Below are 26,917 nucleotides of genomic sequence, written 5' to 3' on the forward strand. Positions count from 1 at the left end.
GAAAAAATGTGTCGGGCAGAAGGGGGACTGGTTAGCTGCTAGACTGAGAAAACAAGAAGTCGTCATGGAACACCCAAGCATTGGCCTCTCCCAGGACTGTCCAGGAAAAAAGCCAATGCCCATTCGATTTGTCTAGAGGCTTAGGCTCATCAAACCACTCTGAGGAGGGTTTGCTTTCCCATGTGGCTCTTTCTTCAGCAGGAGGAGCTGGTTCTCAACCTAGGGCACATGGACCCCGGGGTGGTCCATAACCAGGCTTCTGAGAATCTGTGACATTCCTCCCCAAAATGTACATTAAATTTGTGTGTATGTACATTGCGGCAAGGGGAGGGGAACATCCTTGGCTGTCAATAGGTTCCCGAGTGAGTTCCTGGCCAAAAAATGGTAGTCAGTGGGTCCCACAGACAGCAAAAATTTCACTGATCATCCTATTCTACATTAGTTTTTTTTTTCATTGACAGTAGTGTTATTCTGGATTTACACATAGCTCCTAAGTCTAGTTAATGTGAGTTGGGATGCTAAAAAAATGTCTGAGCTCTTGGTATGCCTTGGGGGGGAAAATCAGGTTTCTGAGGCCACCAGTCTACCCTGGTACTCCTTGAGGCCTCTTGGGAAACAATCTTCCCCTGGGAACATCCCAATATCCACATCCACGTAAGAGTATTTTTCTAAATTTTAATTTACATAACTCGGCCTCCTAATATCTTAGAGGCAGGCCAGAATGAAACAGTGAAGATAAAAACAGAGGTCACCGTTATAATCACCATTGACCTGCCTAACCAACATATCACAAAATAATTTATGGTAATGTTTTCCACCTTGGGATGGCTGAATTGTTTAAAATAGTTTAAAAGAGCCCCCTCACAGATGGATTATGCCATTCTTTCCCACCCAAGTTGATAACCAACAGTAATGAAGACTTATATACATTCTGAGAAGCACATAAAAAGGTGATCAATTATGAATCTATATGTAAATGGACCTAGGAGGTTCATTCTAGTTTTTCATGGGATGGGTATTTATCGAGCATTTACTATAACCCGCCTCCTGGGTAAGGCACCAAGAATAAGGAGATAAAGACCAAGATGACCCAGCTTTCAAGGAATTCATCATCTATGGGGAAAAGACAGACAGTAAACTGATAATTAAATAAACTGTGATAAGGGTTATCATACAGCTCCACAGGTTGTTATGGGAATACGGGGGAGGTACTTCTACCTCAGACATTGGAAGCTGGGAAGACGACAGGGGACGGGGAGACGGGGCAACGGGGTGGACAGGAAAGCCCTCGCGAGCAGCCCAGCTTACCGGGGTGACCGCCTTCACCTGGCCAGTGGTGACAGGCGTGGCCACACCACTGTCGGTAATCACAAACTGTCCCGGGGGAAGTGTCATCATTTGAATTTCAGATGCTGAAAAACAGGAAATATCCATATGTCAGTGGTCTCAGGTTTTAATACAAGGTGGAGACCAGTGGCCACATTCCCCACAGAGACGCCCTCGTGGATTTGTTTGCTGGGAGGGTCTTACGATGCTGTGACTGTGACTTCTTGATGTAATGAAAGCATCTCTGGGAAGAACTGACCACATGAGGTTAGTAGAGAGTTACCCAATATCAAAAATAATTCATTCATCTCCCTCAAAGGTGGCTTCTGAATATCCATAAAGACAAATATGCAACAATGTTCTAAAACCTTGAAGTAAGATACAAAAACTTACCTGTTAGCTTAATATTTTTATCTTTTATATTCACATTTGAACTAGTGGCACAATGTATCCATTATTGCCTAGCAATCACAAATTGACCTAACTTGAGTTTTATTTCACTACCAGTCTTATTAAGCAAATTAAAAACAAAGTTCACCAAAGCACCCAGTTGAGTATCTAAATAATATTTTTCTACTACAAGGGACCAGAGCTTCCTGGGAAAATGGCTGATTGCAGACCTGGGGCAGAAACCATAGAATATGAACCTAGAACATGGTGTCACACCAGCACGCAAGATGCTATAAAAGACTACGAGGTCATGTAGAAAAAATACAGAAGCGAATCCAAAGATGGCCCCATTAGCCAAAGATGAGATAAGCTGAGCATCATTGAGGATAGCCACTGCAGTGGTCTGAAACACGCCAGATGCGCTGAAATTCGTGTGTACGTGACGAGACTAAGATACACAGACAGACAGCCTCGCTGGTCACTTGGATAATACTAGGAAAAATTCATGATTTTGAAAATGGGTAAAGAAAGGAGAGGAGCCAGGTATTTAAAGCATTTATCCTGCCATTCCTGTACAAACTGAAAGTCAGAGTAACCTGGTCATTAAGGTAAAATCGTGTTCTTCAGTGAAGCTTCCCGGCTAATTAAAGTATAAGCACAACAGAACCAGTTGACTATGACAACTTTGCAATCCCTAAAGAAATAGCGGACCAAAGGAAAAAAGAGACAACCAAACACTGTGTGCCTCCTGAGGGAAGGACACACCACCAGCTGCGAAGTGTCAGGGAGAAACTGAACCTGATCCCGACTGAGCCTCTAGATCGAATTGCTGGCCTACAGGCAGTAAAGGGGACAGAAGAAAGCATCTTAAACGATAATACAGGGACGCCAACAGCAACGTGCACATGGGATTTTGAGAAATGTGGGAATGTGTAAAACCCTCCAGGACAAATAACCGAGTTTCTTCAACACACATATTGCAACTCAAAAGACATAATCAACTGCAATGTTTGGCGCTTATTTGGAACCCAGAGAGTACTGGGGGGGGGGCATGTGTGTGTGTTTATTCCTTTGGTTTCAGAGGTACCTACTAAAATATTTATGGGTGAAGTGATACGGAGAATTGTCTAGCTGGGGAACTGGGAGAGAATGACGGGGGCGGGGGGAGGGTTCAGAGGAGACCCAATTGGCCTTGAGCTGGTAACTGTTGAAGCTCGATAATGAATGGGTCCAGGGGCATCCATTACACTCTTCTGTTTTTGTATATTCTAAACTTTTTTCCTCATAAAAACATCTCAGTTCTAGGGTCTTTTCTTCAGGCTAGAACGCTAGCTCACGCTATTGTCCCCATGACTGTCTTCATCAGCCCGCATTTCTTTCACAGGGACTCAGTTGAGTACAAATGCCTGTCTATTTACCAGGATTCTACCGGTATCTACCATGACTGGAAACTAAACTCAACCCTCAGTGTGCCCACCAATATTTAAGAGAACAGACTGGAAAAATAGCTAAATGGAAGAGTTGGAGCCTCATTCCATACCAAATCCATATAACAGCCAAATATCACTCGCAACAGAGGCGGACCCCCTCCCCCAAGAGCAGGGAAGGTCCCCGCTGGCCTGCCTATCTTCTCAGGCCCTATCCCCCTCGTCCCCACCACTGAGGTCTGCTACCTCGACTCCTGTTCCTTCCCCGTCTTCAGTCATAAAGGTCTCACACTTTTCAGCTCATCCCCAAGACTGCTACCTAGTCTGACCCTTAGCAGGCAGCCTTTTACTGCTTCTGTAGCACTGATCAGGGTTTTGAAAGCAACTACTTATATAAGTCTCTCTTTACTAGCTACTAATCTTTTGGGCCAAAGACCACCTCCTTAGGAGAGGCAGCCCAGCAGAGTGGCTTTGTGTGAACCCCGCAGCCAGACTGCTGGGTTCCAAACCTCCATTTACAAGTTACGTTCCTCAGGCAAGTTACTCTGTGTCTAAATACCTTACCTGTAAAATGCAAATAAATATTGTACTTACCTCACAGGTTGTTGTAAATACCGAATGTGTATACATGTGGTTTAGAAACATTCCTGGCACACAGTAAGAGCTTGATGAAACTTGGCTATCATTATCATTGCGTAGTGTTAGTAATGTGAATGTTAGCCTTTTGTATACATGGGATTGAGCACACTGATGGATATATAGGCATTCAATAAATATTGGTGGAAGAGATGAATCAATATTATCAACAAATCCTACATCCATCCATTCTACTATTTAAACCACCTGCCTATACTTCTTCCAACAATATCCCTAACGCCTCCGAACTGGGTGGCTCTCTAATGTCACCTTGAATTCGGTCATGAAACTCATTTATTTCACATGCATTACAGAGTGAAAAAAAATGGTCAATGATACTTTAATCTAGAAAATCCATTTGAAAGCTGATGAAATGTTGGCCTATGGCTGCAGGTGCCCCACCCACGACCTGGAGCATCACCCCCTTATTTCTTACAGTAGCCGCGGAAGGAATTCCAGGTGTTGGGCAGGTACGTGTGCTGCACAGAGGCACCCTGCTGCTGCTGGAGAGCCTGGCCTTGCGCGGAGGCAGCGCCTTGGATGTGGGAGGGGCTGAGCCCCTGCTGAGACTGCTGGGCCGAGGGGCTCAGAGGCTGCCCAGCGGCCTGCGGAGAAAGAGGAAGCAAGAGGAGAAACTTATGAACGCCCAGTAGGGGTAAGACTCACAAGTAGCTGAAGAAAAATAAGTAAAGTGAATTACAATATTCAAAGTACCGCTGCTACAATGATAATATTTTAAATACAAATAGAATTAATGAGAAGTCATCACAACAATAAAATGCTACTTAGTTTTCAAAGGATGATCTCCAGGAGTAGCCAAAAAATTAGCTTCAGTAGGCTTATCAGAAGTTAAATGAATGAAAAGACAATTACCTGTATGACATGAAGTGAAGAGAACTGAGGAGCTCAATAACTTGCCTCTGCCACAAAGCTAATCGGTAACACAGACGGAGTCCTGAACTCCATCGCGTGCACCGGATGGCCCCCCAGAGTTGGTGGAGAGAAACCCGGGGCCACGCGGGCACCCGGCCCAGAGCCTGCACCTGTTGCCCGGAGAGGGGCCGAGGCCGCGGTCTGACGTTCAAACCCGCCGCACTCCGGGGCCCTACTAGCTTTCCAGCCTTTCCCCCCAACCTCACTTCCTGTTACTGACCTAAACAGTCTTCTATAAATACACTACAATTTCCCATCTGTCTCTCCACTCAAACGATAATGCCTTCCCCAACGACCATGTCAAAATCATTCCTCTCCTTCCAGACCTGACTCAAACGCCGCTTCTACAAAATCGTCCTGGGTTCCCTGCTGACCGTAGCCTTCTGAACTCCCAGGACTCGTCCCCACATCCCTGTCCCCTATCGCTCCCCCGGGAAGAGGGCCCCTGCGGGGATGGATCTCCTCCTCCTGTGAGGCCGAGTGAACCTGCCCACCTGGAAGGTGTGCCCCCCTCCAGGCCTCGCTTTGGGGACCAGAGCCCCCATTCCCTGTAGAAATGGCCCTGCACCCACTTCAAGCCTTTACAGGCCTCCCCCTGGGGTCTGTCCTCCTGCAGGGGCCCTGGCTTCGGGGCGAGGGCTCCTCTACGGGCCCTGAGACCTCAGGGCAGCGTGGGGTGGCCATTCGCAGGGGGGTGGACACAGCTGACATGTGGGTCAGGGTGTCCATGTGGGTACACGGGGCCTGTGAGGTGCAGGGCAGAGCCTGGGTGAGAAGAAGCAGGGACAGTCCTGGGGAAGGTGGCCCCTGTGCCGCCGTGGTCTGGCAAGGAACTCTGAGGGGCGCCTCCTGGCCCTCGAGCCTCGCATTTCTTTGAGAGACTTAACAGTGTAACACTAGGAGGGGTGGGAAACCCGGGGCCCCTAGGAGGGAGGCGGCCTGCGCTGGGAGAAGGAACGAGAAACCTCACACCGGGAGAGGAAGCCGGGTGGTTGGGTGGCCAGCAGCGCGGCTCCCCCTCTACCACCCGTGCCCTCCCCCAATAAACAGGAAAGCGGAGAGTGCGCATGTGTGCCCCCTGCATTTCCCCAGCAACTGGAAGGGGGCAGACCTGGCAAAAGAGGGCGAAAGCCTTCCTCCCAGCTCCTTCCTGCGAGAGCTGGCAGCTGCTAGCGCCATCCATGGTGTTTGGCAGGAAATACAATTAAATTTGAATTGGTACCATTCATGTATCATGTTATTAGGTATCAGTCATTACTTTACATATATTTCCCAATTTCGTCATTATAAGAAAGGTAGAACGTATTTTAGTTAATGGTTGGTTAGCTTGATTCAAGACCTTTAAGTATGCAAACACACGGCACGCAGGTCGTCACCGGCACCGTCACCCTGGATCCTGCGACCGCCTGGGGCGGGCCTACAAGCACCCTCTGCGGTACAGACCCCTTCACTTCACATCCCCTTACTTGCACACGTGTGCCGTCTCCCTGCTTAGGCTCTAAGGTCTTTGAGGACAAGACCTAGAAAAGTTTCATGCAAATAAATAGAGTTTAATACTTTTTTTCAATGCATCTAGCTATGCTATCTTAATAATAGAATCAGTCATACAAACAACACTCCTCACAGTCACTGTTCCAAAATTATACAAACACCTTAGCCACTGGATGCTACTATCCAGTCATTCAGGAAAGGAAGCAAAGACCATGCTGTCTCTAGGATATCCTACCTCACGGCTCCGTGTGTACAGAAGCTACTCACATAATGTATGTCAATAACACCAATATAAAAATGAAGGTCCAAAAGAGCAACATCATTTCAACAGTCAAGGAGACTAAGTCTGAAGATAACATCTCTTCCCTCATTAACTCTTCATCAGAGGCCACAGTAACTGTGACCAGCCTAGAGAGCCACGCACCTGGGAGGGGGCCGCCGCGGCGGCAGCAGGCTCCGTGACCTGGATGTGCTGCACCTGGATGGCGTGCTGGGTGTAGGTCTGAGGGTCGTGGAGCTGGCCCACGTCCACGGTGGACTGCTGGGACTGGTGAGGGGACGTGGCCTGGAGGGAGGAAGAACAAACACATGCTGATGGCGGTTAAGGGAAATCTTTCCAGAGAAAAAATGCAGCTAAACCAGTATTTCGACCGAAATATAAGAATAGATAGAACTTCAGATCCAATGCTTTCTCCCAGAGAACTCACCCCTAAGCCAAGCAGGTAAACATGGGAGAAAAAGACAATTTTTAAAATTTAGCTTATAAAACATAAGCCATAAAACTATTAAATTCTGAAGTAGAAGGAACAAAAAGAAATACAGCTCTTAGTAATAAGCTGGATGAGAAGTTCCCAGGAATGGAAAATCTTTTTTCCTTAAATTTCAATTAAATTAGGAGTTAGAAGAGATCAAAGAAGAGAATTTGCTTTCAGCCCGTCACTCTTAAACCACTGGGACAGGGGTTCCTAACCTCTTATGTATCCCAGACACCTTGGAAATTCTGGCTGAAGAATGAACCCTTTCCCCAGAACAATGTGCACATGCGTCATATTCCATGGGCAAGCGCAGGGAGTCACAGATTCTCCCTGAGCCTAAAATTAAGAGCCCTCCCACAAGAAAGGCAAGATAAAGAACAGGTAGTAGCCGTGGCAACTTCCAATTTCTTGCTCTGGTGGCAGTGCCCAGTTTTCAGAGACCAAATTATTTCAAAACAACAACTTTGTTCAGTTGTGCCTGGACAACACTTGCTCGGCATAATTAAATGAAACCGAGTTCTGGGAGGGCTCCTTCCTCCAGGTCCCTGGTCAGCAAGAGTGAGCTACTAATTACCTGGCAGAAGGAACACAGCTGTCCATCCAGACCGCGATTCTCAGCCTTCTCATCTCACAGCACACGTAAACTCATGACCAAAATTTGCAGCACACCAAAACAAATATTTTTTGGGGGCCAATCTGACAAAATATAGGTGTAATTTTGATTTGTTCACACCAGATGGCTGGTGTTGCATGGCTGCTGTCATTTTTTTATTTGACAATTTCAGGGAAAAGAGGTCAGTGCCCATGACTAAATGGCCAGGTATTGCATGTTTTAAAAGTTCTTGTGGCCCACCGGCTGAAAATCGCTGGTCTATACTAAGAAGGTACTGACTGATATTCCAAGATTGGATCAAAACGATTCTTTACAACCTCCCTCTGATATGAGTCATTGGATGCCTAGGTGGGGGCTTAGCCCACTGGCTCCTCACCACGCAACGAGCCCGGGCGGCCAAGGGTAAGGACTCGGGAGAGGCTCAGAGCCTGCACTGTCGCCGGCCCGAAGCAGCAGGCTGACAGTGCGTCCCGCAGCCTGAGCTCTCGGGACTACTCTAGGTAGAGATCTCCGACGCTGCCAAGTCCAGAGCCCTTCAGAGCCTGCGGAGGGGAACTTGTACAATGCCTTAGACCTGGAATTTACATGCAGAAGCACACTGTACTGTACGGAAGGTCCCACGCTGGCTCTGAGAACCGGGTGCTTTTGTTAGCCTCAGTGCCATACTCGCTGATGACAACATGGCATTTGTGCAGGTAAAGGGAAATAAATGCAGTACAGTACCGGGGCCACTTGCACCACTTGAAGCTGTATGTGCTGAGACTGCTGCAGGCTCGGTGTGGACTGTGACACAGGGATGTACTGAATCCTCTGGTAGTCCCCTTGCGGCGTTCGGTAATCTGTTGTTAAGGTCTGGGACAGTTCGGTCATGGCTTGAGTCAGCAGGTCGGTTGTCTACAAAAGTCATACAAAACACATTAGTTGATAACAGTACTTCGGCGCTCTTAAATCCTACAACAATTTGATGTGTATCACTGGTGGACCATGGAGCTCACAATTAGCCCTGAACTCAGATGGAAAAAATTCCCATGTTAAGACAACGTTGGAAGATTACCTCTGTATCTCTCTCTCTGTCTGTGTCAGGCCCCACAGAGGTAGCCTCAAGGGTCCAGCAATCTTGCAGCCAATGAGCAGCACTGAAAATTCCTTTTCTTAATTATATTTTATTGATTATGCTATTACAGTTGTCCTGATTTTTACCTTTTTGCCCCCCCCACCCAGCATCCCCCATTCCCTCAGGCAGTCCCCCACCATTGTTCATGTCCATGGGTCATGGGTATGAATTCTTTGGCCACTCCATTTCCTGTACTGTACTTTACATCCCTGTGGCTATTCTGTAACTACCTATTTGTACTTCTTACTCCCCTCCCTTCTTCACCCATCCCCCCACACCCCCTCCCATCTGGCAACCATCAAAACACTCTACACATCCATGATTCTGTCTTTGTTCTTGTTTGCTTAGTTTGTTTAGTTTGTTTTTTAGATTCAATTGTTGATAGATTTGTATTTTTTTGCCATTTTATTGCTCATACTTTGGATTTCCTTTTTCTGAAATAAGTCCCTTGAACATCGCAAATAATAACAGTTTGGTGATGATGAGCTCCTTTAGTTTTTTGTCTGGGAAGCTCTTTATCTGCCCTTTGATTCTAAATGATATCTTTGCTGGGTAGAGCAATCTTGGCTGTAGGTCCCTCTTTTCATGACTATGAATATTTCTTGCCAGTCCTTTCCAGCTTGCAAAGTTTCTCTTGAGAAATCAGCTGGCAGTCTTATGGGAACTCCCCTGTAGATAACTAACTGCTTTTCTCTTGCTGCTTTTAGGATTCTCTCTTTATCTTTAACCTGTGGCATTTTGATTTTGATGTGTCTTGGAGTGGCCTCTTTACATCCATCTTGTTTGGGACTCTCTGTGCTTCTCTATTCCCTTCATCACATTAGGGAAGTTGTCTTTCATTATTTTTTCTAATAGATTTCCAATTTCTTGCTCTTTCTCTTCTCCTTCTGGTATCTCTATGAGGTGACTGTTGAACCTCTTGAAGTTGTCCCAGAGGCTGCTTATACTACCCTCATTTTTTTTTTATTCTTTTTTCTTCTTGTTCTGATTGGTTGTTTTTTGCTTCCTTATGTTCCCAATCATTGATTTGATTCTTGGCTTCATCCACTATACTGTTGTTTCCCTATAAATTGTTCTTTATTACAATTAGTGTATCCTTCATTTCTGATTGGATCTTTTTATGCTGCTGAGGTCTTCACTAAGTTCCTTGAGCATCCCTATAACCAGTGTTTTGAACTCTGCATCTGACAGATTGCTTATCTTCATTTTGTTTTGCTCTTTTTCTGGAGTTTTGGTCTGTTCCTTCATTTGTGCCATATCCCTTTGTCTCCTCATTGTGGCAGCCTCCCTGTATTTGTTTCTAAGTATTAGGTAGAGCTGCTCTGACTCCCTGTCTTGGCAGCGTGGCCTAATGTACTAGGTGTCCTGCAGGGTCCACTGTCACAGCCTCCCCTGTCACCCAGGCTGAGTGCTTGAGGTGCGCCCTTCGTGTGGGCTGAGTACACCCTCCTCTTGTAGTTGAGCCTTGGTTGCTGCTGGCAGATCAATGGGAGGCTTTACCCAGGCCAATCAGCCGCAAGGACTGGCTGTGACCACTGACCACCAACCTCTGCCCTCCACGGAGGATCAGCTGTGCAGGGGCAGGTGGTGGTGCTCTGACGTGGTCTGTAGCTGTCCGCTGGGTACGCTGACTCTGGCTGTTTCCCAGGTGGTGCAGGCCAAGGTCGGCCCCCACCTGTGTTTTGCCCAGGGCCACCCTGCCTGAGCTATAAAGCAATCTGAGATGGCTGCTTCTTGTGCTGGACTTGGAGATTCCCAGGCAAAGCCAAGCTGTGAATCTAGGCTGGCTGCTGCTAATGCCCAGCCTGGAGCTCAGTGAGGCCAGCTGTTGCTTGTTTGAGAGGATTTAGGAAGTTGTGAAGCATCAGCCAAGACCATTCATATGTAAAAACAGCTTGTGTGGGCCCATAAGTTGTGAGGGACAGAGAGTCTTGGGATCTCCAAAGTGGGTCAAACAGTGTTAGCCCAGTTGATGGAGTCTCAGATATGGCACAAGATTACTGGCTCTGTGGGTGAAGGGTTTAGAAAACGGACAATGGCCTCTGCTCACCTTGATGCCAGACACTTCAGTTTCTCCCTACATGCCAGTACGGTGCCTTTCAAGCTGCTATCCTGGTGCTGGAGCTCAGAGGGAGCGAGTCTGAGTTGGTGAGTCCATGTATGGTTTCTTTGAAAGGAACTGCTTGGGGCTCCAGCGGTTTCTTCCACTGACTCAATCCCTCCTGGTTTTTGCAGCCAGAAGTTACAGAGACTTATCTTCCAGGCGCTGGAACCCTAGGCTGGGCGGCCTGGTGTGGGGCTGGGACGCCTCGCTCCAAAGATACCCCTCCTGAATTTTTATCCACCACATGTGGGGAAGCCCATTCCACGTCCGCACCCCTCCTACCAGTCTGGGTAGATGTGATTCCTTTAATTCCGTAGTTGTCAGACTTCCATGCGATTTGATTTCTGATGGTTCTGAGTGATCGTTGTCCTGTATTTTAGTTATAATATTGGTGTGGTTGTGTGAAGAGGTGAGCCATGTCTGCCTATGCTGCCATCTTGACCAGCACTGAAAATTTCGCGCTACCCGTTTCACAGAGGAGACCCAGTCATAAGCATCATAAGCACAAAGGGCCACATTTGCAGCCAATTCAATAAGAAGAGAGGCCTGGCTTTGGCAGTGAAAGGCGTGCAGACCACTGAAGGCGACGTGGCGCGCTTCCCAGGCCTGAACTTACCACCACAGTCTCTCCCGTGGCGCTATCTGTGGTTAAAACAGCGGGGGTGGCACTGATCACGGCTGTTGTCAGGGGCGTGTGCAGGGTGTTGGGGAGCTGGGCGTACTCTGGGTGCTTCTTTCGAATGTGTTGTACCATCTTGGTCTAAAAAAGTATGGCAAAATCCAAGGATAATTACTGGAATTAGTCATTTTCAGTCTTTCTCAAATGCAAACCCTCCACAGATTCCTAAAGCCTCTTATGTTAACCTTTAAAAAAAAAAAAATTTCAGAACGATGCCAATTCTGCCCTTCCTAAAGTGTCACAAGGGGAAAAAAAAGGAAGGCGGAAAAGAAACTGAAGGATCATGTGACCCTGCAGCATCAGGCAAGGTAGGAAGACCGCCGCCACCCCGGACCCGCATCCCCTCGTACCGTCAACACCTGCCGCAGTCAGTCGCAAGCCCCCCGGCCAAAAGGACCCTCTTTTCAAGAACTATCACTTAAGTTCCTATATAGTAATTCTGGAAGCCTGCACTCATGAACCCTGAGCACGGACCGTTCCCATGGGAGACCCTCGGCAGGCAGGCCAAGGACAGGGAATCGATCCAGTCCAGTGCTCAGCCCCCCGCGTGGTGCTAACCCTGCAGACAGTCCACCACGTTCTGCCCCCAGGCGGGAGCCATCAGAGCCCCTGGCAGCAGGCCTCCCCTCCCCAGGCCCCGGCAGCCGCGGCCTTGACGCCGCCCTGTACCTTGCTGCTGTACTGTTTGGAGCAGTGGGGGCAGCAGACGGGAGGGGTGGCTATTGTGCCCGTGAGCTGGGTGTGGGTGCTCAGCATGGGGTCGGGCTCTCCAGGGCCCGCCGGCCGGAGCTTCCGAATGCTTGGTGGGAGCTCGGCCCCAGGGTGGTTCTTCAGAATGTGGGCTTTCCGCTTGCTGGCACTCTTATAAACCTGCAAGGGCAAAGGCTTGGCGGTGAAAGCAGTCCGCAGCTCCCTTTCCTGCCTAAAGCACCATCTAACGACTTCCTTACAGGGAGCTGAGAAAGAGTGGAAGTGTCCCCCAACACAAAATAGGTATCACGTAGCCCAAAATAAACAGATAAAATGAAAGATGATAAGGATACAGCACAAATTAGAATAAAATAAGAACATTATCTAGATATACCGGGCATCTTCCTTGTATTTATATATCTAAGATAATAGTAAAAATAGCCTTTACTCTAAAGTTTAAGAGGTGGATATATGGTCATAGAGAACCATTTCTAAGGCCACATCCTCCTTTAGCCTGTCTTTGGAAGCCCTCATATGATGTATATATTAATAGTTGACTACTAGACACCAAGAAATCTTCCAAAATGAGAAGTCTAATAGAAACCAGTACCTGTATGGTGAATCTACGCTTAAAAATATTTCTTATGTTTAAGCTGACATAGCTACATTGTATAAGGAAACAATATTACAATGAAACAATAAACAGATGTACTCTGTCTTTTTTATAACTGTACAAAAATAAAGAATGAAATAGTACAGATAGAGTATCCACCACACAACTTTTCACGCCACCACAAAACTTTTCACGCCATACTCGGTCTTCTAGAAACCCAAACTCCACCATATATTTTACAAACTGGATATTAAACACTCTCATTTTAGAGCTTAGAAATTTTAAATGAACCCATATACTAAGCTCTTGGTAATAAGACTCTTCTTTTGTAATAAAAATCACAGAGAGAACGAACAACAAGTAAACCCAAGTCAATTAATTCTGAAGAAAAAAACGTTGGCTTAAAATGAAGCTACACTTCTAGCCCTTTCTTGTCCGAATGGAAAAATACTGAGAGCCAGGGAACCATCTGTTAAGAGTAACTGCAAGGTCCTAGTCTCGGTCCTTCCCGCAGACAAACTGGCTCTCGGTAGGGCTCCCACTGAGACACCCACTGCGAAGAGTTTCCATTTACCTTATCACAATACTGACAAAAGTAATCACGGTTGGGTTTTATGATGGGTAGGGTTAACTCTGGCACCTCTTCTATCTTCATGTCTGGGTGCCTCTTTGATAAGTGATTTACCTGAAGGGAAAAAAAGGACATGAGAAAAAGAGACCCCGTCAGGAACAGAAGCTAACCAAGCATTCGTGACAGTGGCTGCTGGAAGCTGAAATTCAGACGCGGCGCCCCAAACAAGAAGGCGTCCGGCCAGAACCAGCACTGCCAGGCCCACCTGACACCAAGGCATTCACAGGCCCTGTTAACAGGGATTCAGCACATTCCTGAAGGTGAACCGGGGCACCATGGATCCCACGGGCAGCCTTTGACGAACGAACTGCTGTTGGAAAAAGGAAAGTTATGGAAGCAGGAATTTCTTTAGTGAACTCTCCAAGTGCAAACCTGTCTTTATTATTTAGTGCCCTAGCCTTAGAAAGGACACCGAATGAGATAAAAATTAAGGGTCTGAATTTTAAATAATGCTCTCTGACTTCAGCTCCTGGTAGAAATACAAGTCCTCGCTTCACGCTGTCAGTAGGTTCTGTGACTTTAAGCAAAACGATGTAAAACAAAACCAATTCTACCACAGGCTAATTGACATGAACAAGAATCAAGTTCCTCTTGGCATATCATCAGCTTTCTAGCAGAACGACATCTCTCGAGGACCCGCTGTACCTCTGGCTGCCCTGATGTCTCAGCTAACCTGGTTCCGGGCCCTACTTCAATGGAAAGCTTCCCTCTGTTGCCTTTTCATACCCGAGAGAGAGAGACACTAAAGGAAACAGTCGGGGAGAAGGCAGAGGTCCCATGAGAAAGTATATTCAGGAACACAAACGAGAAGAGGGAAATAAAATTCAGTAAGACCAGAGACTGAGAAGGGTAAAGCAAAACAAAACTAGTAATGAAAAGGGATAGCTAGAGACCTCTTCCCATGAACTGTGGCAAGGGAGCGCGAAGGGGGACTGGGCAGGAGAGAACCCCGAGCTGGGGACTGTCCGCCTCTGGTTTTTCCCCTGGCCACTGACAAATCCGTACAGAGCATGGTACAAAGGCCGTCACCATGACACAGAAATGGACAGGGGTGGAGGATGGCAGGCAGAACGCAGAGCCATGGGGCACTGACCAGCATGCCGCGTCTCCGGAAGCCCATCATACACAGGCGGCACTTGAACGTGAAGCTGTCGTAGTCAGTGGACGTGATACGAGGCTTGAACGTCTTGGAGCGGCTGATGCGGTCTGCCTTCTTGGCCTCCCTCTCAGGATTATGCATCCTTTGCATGTGTTCTCGTAGTTTGTCTTTTCGCTATTGAGAGAAAATTTTTGAAAAGACAAGGGGGTGAGAAGCGGGGATAGAAATGTTTTAATTGAAGGGGTATCTAAAAATATCAATACGAGTTAGCAGTAACAGCAACCTACCAATCGCATCCGAGTTTCTAGAGTACTGGGACATACAGGTACATGGTAGAAGTGACTAGGAAGGACTGTTCAAGAGCACATGGGTGCATTCCACTGGGCCTTGGTTGAAAATGACCATTCAATTTGAAAGATATTGACTTTTGAGGGGGAAAAAAAGGATTTTGCATTTATGTAGAAGAGATCAAAGGGTACATGGGATAAGTTTGGTATTAAGAACTACAAGACGAAATTGATAATGAATGGTAGGTAATACTTGACTTACAAAGCCGTATGTAAACTCAATTCCCACATGTTTTAACAACCATAATGGTAGTCCTCTAAACCCCAAATGAATTTAAGTAAGAGTCTCTTATGGATTTAGAAGGTTTAGTGAACAATGACACTGGTCGCTATGGATAGAGCATATGGCCTAAGTGCAGTTTGATGATCTAATCTATTGACACATGTTGATGTGAGTCCATTGGGGGAAAAAAATTAGGCAGAGCCCATCCTGAATAAAAAGAAAATTCAGAAAATGCCAGAACCCTTATCCAGTGAGTCTCTGTCCTTGGACATAGGATTAAACTGTTCTTTATAAAGATTTTGAACCTTTCTCCCAGGGCAGCTCCTCCCGTATTTTGGTGCAGACTGGAAGGGGAAAATGCAGCACAGACATGCCGCTCAGGCCAGATGCGGGGGTACCAGAGCACCCCTGCTCTCTCCCACTCAGCCACCAGCTCTCTCCCCACCACCAGCCCTGCTGGCCAAGCCCACGGCCGCCACCACATGCAGCGACACACCAGCTCTCCTTCACAGGCCCACCCTCCAGCGGGGAGGGCCTGGGTGCCCAGACTCCCAAAGGTGCGTGAATGAACTTTCTCTCACCCTCCAGCTTCTCCTTTCAGACCCTTAGTTCTCCATCTTCTCCTATAATTAAGTTCTTCCTATAGGAAAATCCCTTATTCCCTAATACTGATAGTGGTTTCGCTTCTCTGATTGAACCCTGTCTAATATATTGCGTGAAAGTAAAATAAAAGCAGAAAAGATACACACACACACACACACACACACACACACACATACTTAGATGCTAACGTGGTATCTGGCACAAAATAATGAGACAATGTTAAATGGATAAGATAGCTAACTAACCAGTTGGCATCACAAAACAGGGATTCCTTTAGACAAACTGGAAAAACTTAGACCATTTATACTTTTCACATTAGTCCTTTACAGAGTCCTAAATCATGCTACTATATATTAAAAGCCATTACAATGATATCCTGTAAGACACATGACATAAAACTTAAGCTTTGAAAATTATTTCTACCGCTCTGTAATGTTGCCACGTTCTATATAACTACGTCCTTGTAAATTAGTTTCCCCTCCTGAACCCATTTCTGATTTTTTCCCAGTTTCTATGACTGCACGGCCTACAATCATATTTGGTAGGGTGTCCCTCAATGACATCTTTGCGGAATCATCTGATTTCACAATGAAACATTTTTTTATTGATATTACTTGTATTCGTTTAACTCATATCTCTGAATCTCCCATGGGTTTTTCCTTTGCTTCTTCTAAATCCCAGGCAGGAAATGGAATTTATTTTTTATTTTAATCCTTGGAGCCATGAACATTCCCCAAAGCAGTCTGAGCCTCTCAGTGCCCCACGATCTCCCGCCTCCGTGAGAGGACGGCCCTGCTGCCGTCGAGGCTCAAAGATCAGGCTCTTATCCTTAACAAGAACTCGATAAAATTCTCTTGGTTTCATAAGTAAATTCACTTAGGAATTCCTCAATAGCAATTTAGTTCTACTCATCATATATTTGGATTCTTAGAAGATGCATTATCACTGTATTTGGGGATTTGATTAATAATTTTGGGAAATTAAAGTATTTTCCCTTAATTTGATCATAATAACTAACTCAAACATGAGGCACAAAATGCACCTCCAGTCCAGTTCTTTGAAAGTAAGTGATAAGCTGACAAAACAAACAGGCACTGATCCTTTGCTGGATGTGATTTCTGCGGTCATGAGAACAAGCTCAGGCCTCGTTGCTCACACACCTTAAATTGCTTCCCACACGTAGAACACAGGAAATCTTTGCGGTCTGAGTGCCGTAGCATGTGGAGTCGCAGTTTGTCAGGACGGCAGAAGGCCTTGTCGCACTCAGTACACTGGTATATCTTTTCTGAGTGGAAGCTTCGCACGTGTTTTTTCACCTGGCAGTGAAGACAAAAAAGGGGCATTTAGGCACCAAAGGAAATGACAAAAGGCAGCTTATCAACGCTGGAGGGCGCCAAAGGCATTGCCAAGATCTTCGTCAACCAGGCCCTGTAATGTAATCTGCTGTGACTGACAATTGGCCTCTCTCTCTTTACCCCGCTTCCCACTCCCCCCTCCGTCTCCACCACAAAACGACAAAACAAGTAGCCAGAAGTCTTACAAATCTTAACCTCCCATATGACTTAAGGAGGAGGAAGAAAGCATGCATGCTTCTGTGCATGCTTAGTCAAAGCCCTGATTACATGGAACCCACTTTCTTTTCTTTTTTTAAGATTAAAAGCAGAGATCCCTAGGACTTCAGTGAATCTTGCTTAGGGGAAAAAAAAAACATAAAGGAGACAAAAAAAAATTCTTTCTTACTTTTTCCTACCTCCAACTTGTACAGAAACAATTTAGCCTCTTTTAGTAATAAGTTCTTTCCTATCTTTTTATCTATTCAGGTTCTGAAGGATTAAAGACATGAAGTGGATGATATAAAACACACTAGCCATTTATGAGGACAATACAATGCTGGTATTATTTCCATTTAATTGGGACTTCTTCCCTGTACTTTTAGATAATTTAAATAAAGACATATGGCCTCTAAGCTCTTTTAGCCATAACTCTCCAAAGACGAATTATGGGCGGGGCTAAGCAGTAAGCCACAGCAAACTACTCCTATAAGACATTTTGCTTCATTATTATTTTTTGCCATTAGTTTGCCTTAAGGCAACTTTTCTAATCGTTTGTGCAAAGTGATAAAATTACCAAGACTTCCAACACTAGTAGAACTGTGATTAAATCGTAGACTCCTTCTGCTTTAGAAATTTTTTTTTAAAAATCTATTTTTACTAGATATTTAGATTTAATTATTCATTGACCAGCATATAACAATATAATCACTTGAAATCCAGGTGGAGTCATAAATATGCAGGAATTTATCCTTGCCCATTTTGCTCCAGAATACAGGACAGGGAAGGAGAGCAGCACTTGACACAAAAGTGTATTTTGTAACAATTTTCTCTTTGTTTTCTTACAAAATACATGACCTTAGTGCAACAGGACAGGAGAACAGTGGTAGGAAGACAATGTCCCGAGGCCAGGAAATGGGAGCCTCTTTAATCTTTGCCGGTATCCACTTTTTAAAAATTATAATCAGATAAGAGTGTTTATTACTCATCATAAAACTTAAATGTTTAAATGCCAATGTCTGGTTTGGATAATTACGGGTCATAATAATCTTTTATTAACAAAAATAATTTGATTGAAGAAATATTTCTCTCAACTGTAAAGTTGTTACAAAGAAGGGATGAAAATGCAGGTGACAGGCAGTCTCGATTTTCCAAAAATCAAAGTTTCTTTCACCAAAAGAAGTAGGCAGTAATGTCACACTCACCTGGATAAAATCTGGGAACCGCTTCTTACAAGTGGGGCAGGTGAAGTAGCCATCATTAATGTGAATGGCCACGTGATCTTTCAACAGATCAAGACGGTCAAAGGATTCTGGGCAAAAAATGCAAGAGTAAGTCTTCTGGTCCGAATGGAGCTTCATGTGGCTCTCCAAGGACGCGCTGCTGATGAAGCCCTTGTTACACAGGTCACAGGTCAACGGGCAGTTCCCCTCCCGCCCGTGGAAGCGCAAGTGCTGGTCCAGTTTGTCCTTTTCCCGGAAGGCCTTCCCACACTGTAAGCATTTAAAAGGCCGGAAGGACTTCCGAATAAACAGATGCTGAAGAGCTGCATTCTGAAAGACACACACAGATGTGATTATTTAGTGAGGAGGTTACATAAATGTATGGCTCGCACATTTATAGAGGCAGAGGAGGATCTCTGCCATCAGATTTCCCACAGAAATTAAACTTAGGACAGACAGTTGAGAAAAGACTTTTCTGGTGAGACATTAAAAATGAAGCCATCTTAAAGAAGCTCATCTTGAAAAGACAAACATTTTCTGTGTTTGGTGTTATGTCTATGTAGGTGTGTTTTCTTATGAAAGGATTTAAGTAACATTCAAAAACGCATTTCCAATAGAAGACTTGTTCAGTTAAACAAATCCCAAAGTGATGTAGACTAAAGTGGAAGATTTGGAAGAAATGACTTGGGATAAGTCACAGGTGCCTGAATGAGGCTGGAGCAAGTCAGCCAAACGGTGCTTGTGCAAGGCCCTGAAAAAAAGAATTTGAAGCTTGATTACAATGTTTAGCAAAAAAAGGATGGTACCAAAAAGAACTGAAGGGCAGTACTTGCCAGGGGTTGTACTTCCCCGCCAGGGAAGGAGGGAATGGATAAGGGGTTTCCTTTGAGGGTGATGAAATGTTCCGAAATTAGGTACTGCTGACGGTCGCACAACTTTGGGAATATTCTAAAAACCACCATAAAAGGGTGATTTTTAAGGTACGTGAATTATACCTCAGTTTAAGAAAAAGAATGGAAAGAGAAACAAAGGATACATGTTTGTTCATGAGGTAAGATATATGAGCACACGTTGTAACGGAGTATGTGCATTTAATCAGTTCCGACTTAGGAGATGCAGAGGGCAAGTTCTCAATGTAGCTAGTTGGTTCCACTGGTTAGAGTGCCATGCTAACAAAGTTAGGCTCATTGTCTTGTGCCCTGTCTAGATCAGTCCATTTTGGCACCCCGCCCCCTTTTCAGTCACAGACAGCACTTCTACTGTTGACTATCCAGTAAATTCATGCAGTTGTTATGGGGAATCCAAGTGAGAGAATTTGCAGACTCAGTGCAAATTCATCACTACCACTGGAAAAACAACTCATGCTCTGCTGAGAGCAGATTAACAGAATCATCTTTCACACGGATAAGACAGAATCAATACTTTAGTTATATTATGATGAAGTTTCATTCATAAAAAATAGGCTCCTCAAAATACCCGGGGGGGGGGGGGGGGAAGCTCTACATAGCTGTGAGAGAAAAATACTCCCTCAAAAAAAATATATATATATATATATGAGAATGGGTATGCTTATGTGAGTGTAAGGGAACAGTAACTGAGGGATTAGTGGAGCTCTTAATGCATTATTTGTACAATGAACAAGGTTTAAACCCTTAATTTCAAATTACTTACAAGCAGCAACTTCTAAACTAAATTTGATATAAAGTAATCATTTAGGGAAAGGCAAAATAATCATTTTTGACTTCGTAGAAGTTCTGAACCTAGTTACTTTCAACAGAAAACTTCCCTCTTGGGGCTCCTCACCCAGGGCCAGGAGAGACACATGGCTCATACGTCTGAGCAGAGAGCTCGGGAGTAATTCTCTCGTCTTCCCCCATTGACTGGGAAGCTTCAGGGCTGTGTCAGGTTTTATTCTCCTTTGCATCTAGAGCTCTTAAAAAATACCTTATTTCATTGGAAGTGTTTAATAAAAGTTTGAGAATTAATTAACTTTATTTCGTATGGAAATCAGAAAGAAGTATTTCAAGATCTCTTCTATAGCGTCTGCAGAGATGTTTAAGAATAAGCCTTTTCAGATCAGCCACCGAGCTCTCTCTCACTTCATTGCACTGCTTAGCAGTTGCCTCATCTTTTCACTCTACAGGCCCTTATTTTACATACAAGCTCTCGGTATTCTGGCTACTTTCAAAGCATTATGGAAATATTGCAAATAAACAAATGCTCTTCTGAGGTTCAGGGAGTCAAGACTTAGAGTGCTTGTGCATATAAGAATCATTTCCTTTATCCATCCAAGTTCACTAAAGTTTCCAAGGGAAGACACGATGTACAACAGCTGGTCTTGGCCTCACCAGCGATTCCACTTCTCCTTGGGTAACAAATCTAGAACCCGGTTTTGTTTCAATCCATTATGCCAATAAGTCTTCTGTCATTGCTGATTAGTATGAGTGTCCTCAGACACTTGATTCAAATTGAGCCACCTGGCTCCAATTTTTGAGTGTGTCGACAAACCTTACTCTTATCATCTCTTTAACTTCCATGGAGCCCTGAATATTGCCTAAGTACTCAAAAACTAGATTGCATTTCTCTGATCTAATGATCCTAATGTAATCCTCCCATTACAAAGTAGTGCCTGCTGAAACCATTCCAGCCCTGTGACCCACTTGCAGGCCGTTTCTACTCTCTGGTATCTTTTGTAGTTCAAAGCTGCAGTTGGCACACATTTCCAGCAGAAATCATGAAAAATGGTGAAGGCAGCACAGGTGGCTTCATCACGGGCTTCTGGTCCCCGAGTGACGGCCAGACAACCGCACCGTGCTGTTCGGTGCATCAGCTACTCTAAGGGGGCCAAAGTGGTGTAGTTGCTCAAATCTGTGATTTGATTTACAAGGAAATAAACTCTGAGACAACAGATTCTTTGCAAAGACTATAATATGTTTCTAAAGTTTCTTATTGGCAGCTCAAGAAACCCAAGTTATTGATTAATTTTCATATTATTTTAATCCTGCATTCAAAGCCCTGCCCAACATATCTCACTCACTACTGTCCCTCACCTGGCGCCCCACCCCAGGGTCAAGCGAGCATGCGCACTGTCCCGTAACCACACCAAGGCATCCCTGTGTCTGGGCCTCCATCCGTCGGCCGCCCTCCTTTGAAACGGTAGACTGACTCCTGTCTCCCCTTCAAGGACCAGTGTAAGTCTCACTCACTTCATCTACGAATTATTCCCTGACTCCTTCATCTTTTTATGTTTGTTTTTTCACTCTTCCAAATTCCTATACCAGTTGTAGCATATAGTTTTAAATTTAGCACTTAACTGGAAACCCCCTTACATTAGCAACGTCTCCCCAATTAGACTATAAGCTCCTAGAGGACAGCACTCCGTAAAAATGTACTGTGTACACAGCGCAGTGCTGAATACACAGTTAGAATTCAATAGCGTCCCGTAAGTTATCCGCACTGTTTTGGAGCTGGAAGGGACCTTGGAGATCACTTAGTCCTACCCTTTGTTTTGTGCATGAGGAATCTGCAGCCCACAATTTACTCACTGATCTATTTGAAAATTAGTTATCATTATTCATGAACTAATTTGCATTTACTGTAGCAACCAAACAGTGGTTTCTACCAGGATTTAGTAAGTACAGGTCGCAAAGAACAGCAGGTAAGGCAAACACTTAAATAACATTCTGTTATGTAAGACACGGGAAGCAAACCTACCTGCAGCTCCAGCTGAGCAGGCAGCATTAGAGGAGAGAAAAATAGTTACATTACCAATGGGATTGGAGACTTCCTTTCAGTTGGTCATTACCAACCTGGATAGAAAAGATGACAAAGATACATGGCCCTACTTTTTAGAATATGTGAGAGGAAAAAAAAGAGCTCAACTAAGACTGACCTTTGCAAGAGCCACCTGCACATGGCTTTTGCTTTGACACAAGGAACCTTGTACCAAAACCAATAACCCAACTCATTTAAGAATACAAGTACAATCATAGCTAGATCATGGTTGTATATCCAAACTTCACTACACATGTGGGCTTTAGTTGTTTTTCTTTTCTTCCCTCAAAAACAATTAAATCTAGGGAGGATTTCTTTGGCCTTAGTGAAAAATCGGAATGACCAAAGCAGAAAAGACAGTAATTGGGCAAGAGAGTGAAATGCAGACTGGGAAATATTGTAGAATGATGGACAGGAAGGTATTAGTTCATAGCTTTTTGCCTTTCTGGTCTATATTTAGAAATGTTTGCATATCCTTTTGGAACAATATACATGAAGCCAAGAGTGTTGTATGTTTCCACTGCAGGCACCTCACAAAAATTATTCAGCCTTAGAGGGCATAGAGCCCTTCAATGCTGTTACACAGCTATAAAGGGTTAAATGCATTTTTACATGAAGGCATGGACTAGACAATTTTTCAAGGTCCCTTCTAGCATACAGGCAAATAAGAGGACCAAAAGAAATAAAAGATGCACATATGCAAGTAAGAAGACCAAGAGAAACATAAGCCAAAACCATGATCCATCTAGAAATTGTAAACCCTGGAAAGTTATACGAAAAAAGCCACACAGCAAGTACGAATAAAAGTCTTTATATGCCCTGCTCACAAAAACAGGGGCTTAAGTAATTGTTTTCTGAATGCAAATTGTCAGCCCAGGCACTTTCTTCAAAACCATACTGTCCTCCACACACATTCCCTGCAGCTCCTACCTCAGACTCAGATGCTGTCCATGAAACAAGAACACAACACATCCGCCTTGGAAGCTGCGTGGCCTGAGGTTAAGGCGCAGGTCACGGAGTGAGACGCTGACTTTCTCCCTGACCTACAGCCTAATGTCCAGCTGTCCCAGGTGTGGGGGTTGTTCCTGCCATGTCACCTTGGACACAGGTCCATTTTCCCTTTGCATTGATGAGCAATGACACTTGCCAGCCTCCCCTTGGAAACTACAGATAGCCAAATGAGGTTATCCAAAACTAACTTGAGGTCTATGATTAGACACGCATTAGCCTGGCTTAAATGTAGATAGTTACTACAATTAAATGTACTTATTTCTCCATTTCCGCTCTGTGAGTTTAGGGATCCAGGGTGCTCTCCTACTTTAATGAGACCAATCCAGGGGCTGCCAAAAGCCCAGCTTCTGTGTCCTTACTAAACGGTCGACACTGGACCCACCACCCAGCCTGCCACGGGACACAAAGATATTGAGAAACAGTTCATCCTTTCTTCCAAAGTAAGGAGGTTGAGCGTGTAATAAGCTAGGTGCAAGAGTTCAAAGTGGAGGGTGAGTAAATAGGTTGGAAAACATGGCTTGTTTCTGGCTGGCCAACCAGAGAAAGGCAGCACCCGCTGCGGGAGGGGCTCTGCCGCCCACTTACTCGGATGCGTTTGGCCCGGCGCATGTCGTCGGCTGTCAGGGTGCTCGGGGTAGGCAGCACGCTCTCCTCGTGCTGGGGCTGCAGGTGCAGGCTGTGAGCGTCCGGCTCCTGCTCCAGAGAGGACGGGGTTTCCTGGGGCAGCGGAGGGATCGGGAGGGTGGTCTGTTCTGGTTGGTCCAGCCCATTCAGAGTGGCTGGTTCAGCCTCGTCAAACTGTTCCTTGGGGGAAAAATGTAGCAAATCCTGAAATTGCAATAACCAGGAGTTATTTCCTTACCTAGATAGAGATTAGCATTAGAAGGACTGTCAGCTAAGGTTTACAATTACTGCTTCTTTTTTAAATGGCTAGCATCATAATGCTCAGAAAAAATAAACTCCTTCTGGGGAAGCAAATTAGATAGCTACCCACAGGAAGTAAAAACTATGAGATATTCCAGAATGCTTCATGAGGAAAGACTATGATGGGATGCTTCTGAAACATTATAATTTTAATTTTCAAACTAATCAAACAGAGTCCCCCAATAATATTGCCAGAAAAATTCAAATCTCTAGGGCAAGAAGGTAGGGATTTTGTTCTAAGTAATATTTGAAAATGCACTTTCCCTTGCCTTTCTCTAGTCACACACGAACTGACAGGCAGCAAAGCGCTGGCACGACAGAACTGTCAACCTCTGAAGGGTATTTGTGTTAATCCAATAGTAGTTCTGGTAAGTCCTTCGCGCGAGCATCTGAGAAGGAGCCCTTTCCCACCCGCCCCAGTACCTGTGTCCCATCGTCACACTTTTCCCCGTTTTCACTGGTTATTTCCAAGCGGATAAATTTTGGAGGGCGGCCTGGCCGTCGACCTGGGCCAAATCGCCTCTTGCCTCGTCCCCTTCCTCTGCATCTTGTTCTGGGGACAAGAGATTGGGTTATAAATAGTCATGGTTACATAATACTCCATAAAAAATATTTTTCCCAAATCTTGATTTTCCTCTCACTTTATTACAATACTTTTCCTGATTCTTTCTCTCATGGAAACCATTGTCTTTGCTAAGATATGCTTTCTAAATTTCTCATCTTTGCTGTCTGCCTAGCTCAAAGAGATGTCCCAAATTATTCAGGAAAAAAAAAAGAAAGCTATAAAAATTTAAAGTACTGACACCATTTTGCTCCTGAAAAATCTGAAAGCTGGAAGACATCTCTGAAGTGCTGTGGGGATGCAGACAGGGCAGAGCTCGGTGCGCCTTAGAGTGCGACCCTAGAGACAGGACTCCGTTCTCTCTTGTCCCCGTGCCTCGGGTTCCTGTCAAGAAACGTGGCTTCCCAGGAGTCAAAAGAACTTTCTTGTTTTACTTTAAGCTTCTGGAAGGTCAGAACAAATTTCTAATTCAACCGTTCCAAAGAAATTGTATCCCATTTAATAGATTTCTAACATACAAACATTCCTTAATATAAGGGATTCAGAAAGTCCCTAAAACATCTTTTAGAAGATGTGTGTGCGAGATGCGCCTAAAATTAATCAGATCATGCTTTATTCTTCCACTCATCTATTTAACAATTGAACAAAAATTGTATGTTTTTCCAGGAAGTTTTAAAATATTTTTTACTATGGAAAATTCTGAACCTTGGCAGACGTAGAGATCACCACACGGAGCCCACTGTGCCCGTTACTTAATGTCAATACTGTCAGCCGTGGCCAGTCTTATTCCATCCCTATACCCCACACACATACCCATTCGATTATTTTGAAATAAACCCCAGACATCATTTCATCTATAAATATTTCAGTATGTATCTCTAAAGAAAGCATAAGGAAATATATATATATATATCCATATCTATATCTATCTATATATATATATATATATATATATATATATATCTCTCCACAACACCACCAACATACCTAAAAAGCCTGATAGTTGCTTAGTATTATTAAATCTAGTCAAAGTTCAAATTTTCCTAATTGTCTCAAGTTTCTTTTAACAGTTGGCCGGCCAACATTTGCATTTACCATACATCATGCACTATGCTAGGCACTAAAGATAGCAAGTTACGGGCCACAGATTTTACTGTCCAAAGTCTAGCAAAGGAACCAGGCATATAAACCAAAATCACAATATAATATAAAAATGCTATAAATAGAGGCATGAACAGAGTTTTAGGGACACCCGGACGCAATGACTCTCCTCGTGGCCCCCACCCACCTCGGACATTCACTCTCCTGGCCTTACCCCAGGCTTGTCATCCTCAGTGAGAGCAGAACCCCATCCTCTCAACCCTACGCATCACCCGCCCTGACTGGCACTGTCTCCTAACCTTCTAGCTCAGTCCATCTAGTACCTGGACTCAACAACCCATCCACCTCGCTACCAACTCCAATCCAATCCTCTGTCATCTATTCGCAGTCCTCTGTCTCCTTGATGTTTTCTCTCCCCTAATACACACGCCAACTCCAAAGTCATTATTGCAGGCACTGTCTTGTATATGCTCTTGACTTCCATCCCCACTGCTGCCTCATTTCTCTTGCTGTGTTGTACACACTTAGCAAAACCACAATGCTATGCAACCCAACTCTCTGCCCACGCTGCACTGGCACTCTTGCAGTGAATGAAGCTGGAAAAGGACACACAGCCATGCTAGTGGTTGCACTTAAACTCATGACCCTGAACCTCGAGCTGAGGTCTTAGTGTTTTAATTCATGACCATGAACCTCAAGCTGAGCTCCTAGCGTTGCAGCCAGTCATAGTGCCCTTCCCTAGGACATTCACTTTCCCTCTTCCCACCACCTCCTCTCTTTTCAAATCCTATAAAAGTTGGTAGCCCTACGTCTGTCCCACGGACACTCTCCTGTTCCAAACCACTCTCATTCTTCACCTGAACTGTTGATATAGAGTATAACTCAACTCCCTGTCTTCACTCTTGCTCCAAAATAAGCTAAAAGGTTTTTCTTTTTATCCCAGGTGACATTTTAAAACACAACTGACACCACAGTACTCCTAGATCAGAACCCTCTAAAGACTTCTTAGAATAAAATCCAAATTTCCTACCATTACCCACCATGCCTACCCGATCTGTCTCCGTCCTACCCCATCCTGTATGATTCTCCCTCATCTGT

General features: G+C 44.8%; 1 protein-coding gene across 1 annotated transcript in view; it reads right to left on the reverse strand.

The window, feature by feature from the left end:
* Positions 1-26,917, reverse strand: part of PRDM10 (PR/SET domain 10) — an 83,532-nt gene that overhangs the window by 3,734 nt on the left and 52,881 nt on the right. Inside the window, exons 10-21 of the mRNA XM_054579455.1 lie at positions 24,580-24,709; positions 23,818-24,060; positions 18,430-18,777; positions 16,835-16,990; positions 14,496-14,675; positions 13,346-13,456; positions 12,138-12,338; positions 11,406-11,549; positions 8,295-8,465; positions 6,628-6,768; positions 4,216-4,384; positions 1,309-1,412 (exon numbers count right to left, since the gene is read on the reverse strand). Coding sequence (XP_054435430.1) covers positions 1,309-1,412; positions 4,216-4,384; positions 6,628-6,768; positions 8,295-8,465; positions 11,406-11,549; positions 12,138-12,338; positions 13,346-13,456; positions 14,496-14,675; positions 16,835-16,990; positions 18,430-18,777; positions 23,818-24,060; positions 24,580-24,709 — 2,098 coding nt within the window. The remainder of the gene's footprint in view (positions 1-1,308; positions 1,413-4,215; positions 4,385-6,627; positions 6,769-8,294; positions 8,466-11,405; positions 11,550-12,137; positions 12,339-13,345; positions 13,457-14,495; positions 14,676-16,834; positions 16,991-18,429; positions 18,778-23,817; positions 24,061-24,579; positions 24,710-26,917) is intronic.

Source organism: Pteronotus mesoamericanus, unplaced genomic scaffold, assembly GCF_021234165.1.
Source record: "Pteronotus mesoamericanus isolate MK-2021 breed Mesoamerican mustached bat unplaced genomic scaffold, CSHL_Meso_final contig_53, whole genome shotgun sequence".
Lineage (NCBI taxonomy): Eukaryota > Metazoa > Chordata > Mammalia > Chiroptera > Mormoopidae > Pteronotus > Pteronotus mesoamericanus.